At 44.3% G+C, this 6913-nt stretch overlaps 1 protein-coding gene across 2 annotated transcripts in view; it reads left to right on the forward strand.

Moving 5' to 3' along the window:
* The window catches only part of ppip5k1a (diphosphoinositol pentakisphosphate kinase 1a), a 44082-nt gene extending 37547 nt beyond the window's left edge, over nt 1–6535 (forward strand). Inside the window, exons 27-29 of one of the 2 annotated variants that reach the window (XM_038994447.1) lie at nt 1898–2035; nt 2189–2302; nt 2686–3085. In XM_038994447.1, the coding sequence (XP_038850375.1) occupies nt 1898–2035; nt 2189–2302; nt 2686–2687 (254 nt within the window). In that variant the 3' untranslated portion in view covers nt 2688–3085. Of the gene's footprint in view, nt 1–1897; nt 2036–2188; nt 2303–2685 lie in introns of both variants that reach the window. The other variant, XM_038994438.1, reaches the window with a different exon arrangement.
* Nucleotides 6536–6913: the final 378 nt, after the last annotated feature.

The following is a 6913-nucleotide window of genomic DNA, read 5'->3' on the forward strand; positions in this document are numbered from 1 at the left end:
GGCTTTGGGCGCCTTCTTCAGAGCCTTGGGTAGGAAATAGCTATATAGCTGAGCCATGATTAATACTCACATAGTGCCGTGCGATCGCATAACACAGTGCTTTTTCTTTATTCTCCTGTTAGTGTCCTGGGGTAAGGGATGCTTTTTGTTTTGTACAGTCGTTTTGAATGATATCTGTCTTGTACAGTACCAGTCAAAAGTTTGGACACACCTATTCATTCAAGGGTTTTTCTTTATTCTGCGGTCCAACTCATCCCAAACCATCTCAATTGGTTTGAGGTCAGGTGTTTGTGAGGCCAGGTCATCTGATGCAGCACTTTATCACTCTCTTTCTTGGTTAAATAGCTCCTATACAGCCCAGAGGTGTGTTTTGGGTCATTGTCCTGTTGAAAAACAAATTATAGTCCCACTAAGTGCAAACCAGATGGGATGGCGTGTCGCTGCAGAATGCTGTGGTAGCCATGCTGGTTAAGTGTGCCTTGAATTCTAAATAAATTACTGACGTCACCAGCAAAGCACCATCACACCACCACCTCCATGCTTCACAGTGGGAACCACACATGCAGAGATCATCTGTTCACCTACTCTGCTTCTCACAAAGACACGGCGGTTGGAACCAAAAATCTCAAATTTGGACTCATCAGACCAAAGGACATATTTCCACTGGTCTAATGTCTATTGCTTGTGTTTCTTGGCCCAAGCAAGTCTCTTCTTATTATTGGTGTCCATTAGTAGTGGTTTCTTTGCAGCAATTCGACCACGAAGGCCTGATTCACGGAGTCCCCTCTGAACAGTTGATGTTGAGATGTCTGTTACTTGAACTCTGTAAAGCATTTATTTGGGCTGCAATTTTGGGGGGCCTGGTAACTCTTATGAACTTATCCTCTGCAGCAGAGGTAACTCTGGGTCTTGCTTTCCTGTGGCGGTCCTCATGAGAGCCAGTTTCATCATAGCGCTTGATGGTTTTTGCGACAACATTCAAAGAAACTTTCAAAGTTCTTGAAGTTTTCCGCATTGACTGGCCTTCTTTCTTAAGGTAACGATGGACTGTTGTTTCTCTTTGCTTATTTGAGCAGTTCTTGCCATAATATAGAATTGGTCTTTTACCAAATAGGGCTATCTTCTGTATACCACTCCTACCTTGTCACAACACAACTGATTGGCTCAAACGCGTTAAGAAGGAAAGAAATTCCACAAATTCACTTTGAACAAGGCAGACCTGTTAATTAAAATGCATTCCAGGTGACTACCTCATGAATCTGGTTGGCAGAATGCCAAGAGTGTGCAAAGCTTTCATCAAGACAAAGGGTGGTTAATATGAAGAATCTCAAATATAAAATACATTTTGATTTGTATAACACTTTTTTGGTTACTACATGATTCCATATGTGTTATTTCATAGTTTTGATGTCTTCACTATTATTCTACAATGTAAAAAATAAAAACCCTGGAATAAGAAGGTGTCCAAACTTTTGACTCATCCTGTATGTGGTTACATGAATCAGACATGTCCTGTGTCTGCCCCCAGTATTGTTTGTGTGGAAACCAACCGTAGCAGAAATACACCATAACCGAAATACGCTGTAATATTAGGGCAGTGTTCACCTTCCACCTCTAGTGGTGTGCAGGCTTTGGTTCCAGCCCAGCTCTAACAAACAAATGGAACTCTTTGTGATCAGCTGATAGTGCAGGGCTGGAACAAAGCGCTCCACATCCAGAACTAGGACGGCCGGTGATGACTGCAGTAGGGTGACTGGCCTTGGGGACTGGGGAGGTGGTGTTGGCTGTAGTAGTGGTCCTGCCTGCTCCAGAGACCCCTCTAACCACCTCTCCTAGCCCAGTCTGACTGAAGGGTGGTGGGGCTGCGGGCCTGGGTCTTTCCCCTCTCTGACTGCAGGCTTTGAAGGCTGCTCCATGGTGCCCTCCATTTACCCACTGGAGACGTTGCACAACTCGCTGTCCCTCAAGCAGGTGGATGAGTTCATCACCGCCGTGTGTGAGACTGGTGGAGATGCCCACTCCAGGACCACAAGAGGTAATGGACTGTTACACACAGGAAAACCACATGGAAATGTCTTGACTTGACAGATATAAGGTATCACTGGTTAATGAAACGCTTACTGGATCACAGCCCTGGGTCCACCGCTCTCCTCACAGACCTGTCAACCGCTCTCCTCTCTCCTCACAGCTCTGTCGGCCATGTTTGACTCTCAGAACCAGCCATTGGTGGACTCCTACATGCCTCAGAGAGTCCTCTCCTCCTCCGTATCCCCCCGACAGCGCTCTGACAGACCTCCCTGGTGTGAGTGTCCATTCTCTTTCATGTAATTCATTTAACTTTTTAGTTTGACTGGTTAAGTTGTTTTTAGAGTTGCAGTGGGGGGTATTTGAGTGTTGATTTGGGTTGGTATCTAGCATCAAATGACTATCAGTAGGTCTTATTCTGGTGTGTGTGTGTACATTACAAAAATTGTTTGTTAGAAGTTGGAGTTGAAATTTCTAATTTTAAGGCTTACATGTAATTGCCTCCCACAGTATCCCTAGGCTCCACTGTCTGTGGGCTATTTAAAGTGATTTACTACTACAGTGGCCCACCACAGCCTGTGTTGACTAACTGGGTTTCCAACCCTCTCCCACCGCTGTCTTCTATCATCTTCTGTAAACCACTTATTTCCTGATTTTCAGAGGTGTGCTCAAGGACAGAAACGTTCTCTGTTTTAATGGTGGTTTTGTTGTAAGTGAAATCCCCAGGTACCATTTTCCTTAGCGGTGGGTAGGTTTGGCTTTTTTATGTGCTAACTAGCTCAGTTCTTTCCTCTCTGGTCATGTCTTTCCCTGCACTCAATTGTAACCTATTAGACACAATTTCAATATGATTAACATTACCTTAGTAAAACATAATTGAATTGATAGATGACTGATTGCTTGGTACATTGATTCATTGAACATTTGTTTGGTCTCTGCAGACAGCAGCGGTCCGTCCAGTACGGTGTCTAGCGCTGGCCCCTCCTCCCCCACCACGGCAGACGCCTCCCCCCATTTTAGCTTCAGCGACAAGACGCCCTTCACCCCCCAGAACAGCGAGGAGATCCACTCCTGCCATCACAACACAGGCCAGCAGGCCCCTACTGCTGGCCCCCAAACCCCCAAATTCTCCAATCCCACCAGCCCCATGGAGGAACCGACCACCCCCTGCCAGACACCCCCAGAAGACAATCCTGAGGCCCCAGCCAGCCACCTGCCCCTGAGTGTAAACTCTGAAACAAGGCAGGAGGAGCCAGGCGAGTCCCCTGCTTCAACTGAGGCCACTTGCGGTGAAGTTCCGGACCTCAGCCCATTGAGCCCGCCATCTTCCCCACTGGCAGACCTCTCTCTGGGCCGTATGGACGGATACCTCCCCGGTTCTCTCCCGGTGCTCCTGGAGCTCAGAGAGAGTGGCAGTGAGGCAGGATCCAGCGCACAGACGCCCCAGTCCCCAGAGGGGCCTGACGAGTTCTTTGACACCCAGGAGACGGTGGAGATGTGGAGGGGCAGCACGGGGAGCCTCCCCCATCCTGGGACGCCACTGGAGGTGGGAGCCCCTCACGCGTCAGAGGCCTAGGTGGGGGCTCAGAGAACCAGAGAAGGAGCCTAGGTCTTCTAAGAGGCTAGAAGGAAGTAAGGTAGAACTTCTAGGGGGCTGGAAGGAGGCTTCCAGGAAGCCCTTAAAAACTCTCCTCGGCCAGTTCCATGTGGTGAACCCCCAGTGGAGCTTTCTAGTGACCTAGTCTAAGACCAAGGCCCTGTGGCTTGTAACTTATGTCTGGTGAATAGTGGATCGGGCTGCTGCTTCTTAGTGCTTCTCTACCCTGGTCGTGTTCATTAGGCACAGAAACAGAGGAAAAGGGCCTGAAAAAGGGAGAGACTTCCTGGACTTGTCCATTAAGATACGCGCATTTTCTATTTCCATTACAAAACGTTTTAAAATGTAATGAACACGACCCCAGTCTCTATCCCACAGCTGTCTGTGAACCAGCCGTTGTAGGAGAACTCAGTGTGACCATAGAACTACCACCTAGTACAGTACAACATCCTTATCAGGACTGTCATGTATGGATGTTTTTGTCCCGGTGTCCGATAGAAAGCCTCTTGTTCTGAAGAGAAGCTTTAATGTTGCTGATGTAAAGTCTATAATGGGTGACATCTTCTATCCACTGAACAGCCCTCAGTGTGCACCATTGTGGAGATCTCGCCAAATATAACTGAAACAACATTTCAATTTGACAGGTGGGCTCGCATATTGCATCATGTACATCGCTACATACATACCGTTTACTATAGCTAGAATTGCAGCATGTCCACCAACTCATGGACATTGTAAAAGGAGATGGTTTGAGAGAAATCTCACTTCAAGTATTGTGAGTAATACGTTTATTTTTCCTGCTGGGAAATGTACACGTCAAAATGTGTTTATGTTGTGTTGCAATGTAATTTAAACACAATTTCATCAAGTTCGGCTTCGGCAAACACAAACAGAGCCGTTTTGAAATGCGTTTTCAGTTGGCAACTTTATTGCAATATATTGAAATCATGGTCTTGTCACACATTGAAATGATAAATGCACCACATGACTGGTCTGTGACATTTCATCAAACAGAAGATGTCACCCTGTGTGTTTCCCCAGTTGTCCTATTCTAGGCTCTCCTCTCCCTGTGATGGTCTGTATCACCGTTAAGGTCTGTTCACTTGATATGCGCCACAAATGTATTGCATCGAGCCAACGAGCCACGGTAGGCTCTTTCCTGTTACCACGCTGCGCTCCGAGATAAAGTCCATTAAACTCTGATCTTGCGCTGCACCCGACCAAGCAGCGCTACGCACCTTGTGCCAATCAAGTGAACGGGCCTTAGAAACTCCTGACTAGCAGCTGAGGTCTTTTCTTAGGGGTAAAGAAGATCTCCACTACATGTGTGGTGAGATTTATTATTTCCGTTTCCTCTTTTGAGATTCAATATACTCAAATCCTAGCCTGGTCCCACACTGCACAGATGTAGGATCTTAATTTGAGCCAGTTTGCTACAGCAGAAAAATCATCCTGCAGGAACTGGAAATGTGGATTATAATTAATGGACATTTTTGTAGGGGGTCATTTGATACATTTTTAAGTGGAAATCACAAACTTCAGAATCCTTTTTAAACATCAAATATACTACACAATTTACATTTCCTGCAATGAAAGTTCTCCTGCAACATCGTGATCAAATGAAGATCTTACATCTTATGTGCTGTAGCTAGCTCTTCTATTGTTGTCAAGCCATACATGTTGTCACGACAATGAACGCAAACACACAGGAGTTGGCTAAAGCACAAACGGACTGGAGCACCAGGCTACTATCCCTCTAGCCCCGGTTTGAAAGCATCCCCTAGTCACTTCCCCTAGCCCCTGAAGGACCTGCATAGGAGGGAGCAGTACTCTACTGACTGTAAAAATAATCAACGTTTGATTCGATCACAACTTGTGCACTGATTTTTTTTTTGCCAAATTCCTTAAACCTCAACTACCACTTTAATATAAGTAATCATATAGAAACCATATGACGAGAGAGATCTATATTTAACTTTGAATGACACCTAGTGAGGTGATATTTTTAATGCAGAGCCATCAGATTTATTAACCGTTTTAACTTGTATCATAGCAACTGTATATTTTTGTAAAAGATCACCTCAAACATTGCTGTATTAAGCAATCTTTTTTTTTTGACTGAACAAAAGAGGTCGGGGTATTTTTGGATGGTTCTCTGTGGTTCCATTGCGTTAGACAGTTTTTGTTGCAGGGCCTGTTCTGTGTGTGGACTGTTATCAGTGTGAGAGTAAATGAGATTCTGTATTTGACTATTGGGGTTGGCGCAGTCGTATCGTGATGTACTGTAGAGATGATTATTTCTGTCACGTAACAATTTAATGTCAGTCAAAGAATGAACAACACTGCTGCTGCATAGAAGCAACATTAACACTGTAATCTGTCATTGTTTCAGTGGACATGTACAGATGTGTGTCAAAATCTAAACAATGAAACTATATCTGATTGTGTGTAATACCTTTGGTCTGTGTCTCCGGCCTACAGTAGTGGTTAGTGTTGTCTGTTAAGTGTTTGCAACATTTAATCTGCAATTCAGGATGCTAAACTACACTGAAGTGCTGTATCTGTTAGGTTTGGAAAGAGATTGATTAACCCTTTTTGAGTCATCTTTTTGAAGGAGTTGGAAAGTGAGTAGATAAAATGAAATAGCGTAATGAAGAATTCCCTGTTTAGCTGCTATGCACTTCTAAACTCTTCATGAACGCTTTTACGAATGAAAAATGCACTTAAATGCTTTTGGAGCTCTCAGTGATTTCAGACTTTTAACTTAAAAGATTCAGCTGAGAAAACACACTCTGCTTTAATTTCTATGCTATTTGCTGTGTGGGGTAATCGGCTCAATGGCTCTATGGTTTCTACAAATGCCGCTTTATTTCTCTAAAGGATGTTCCGAATAAAATGTCCTGTGAAATGATATTTCTCCCACTGTGTGCTTCTATTGGATTTGACTTGTGAGTACATGGCTGGCCTTTGTTCATATAACCATGCTTTTCCTCTTTTTATATTTGTGAGCATCTGGACGGTACACAACAATTCCACAACAACAAAAAGACAGTATGGTGTATTGTACTTGCAGTACATAGCAACCCTTTACCAGCAGATAACAATATGGTTTACTTTACATTGACAATATTTATGTTTAGATAACATGGCTCAAATCATATATTCATAAAAAGTTGAATTGGAATTGTGATTTGAATTAGTATGTTCGTGGCAGCGAGCGGTGGGTTATTGACTGATTGGGTCTACAGAGGTGCATCCTCACCCCTTTTTACGTTGACAGTATTTCCCATC

The sequence above is a fragment of the Salvelinus namaycush genome, chromosome 1, assembly GCF_016432855.1.
Source record: "Salvelinus namaycush isolate Seneca chromosome 1, SaNama_1.0, whole genome shotgun sequence".
Classification (NCBI taxonomy): Eukaryota; Metazoa; Chordata; class Actinopteri; order Salmoniformes; family Salmonidae; genus Salvelinus; species Salvelinus namaycush.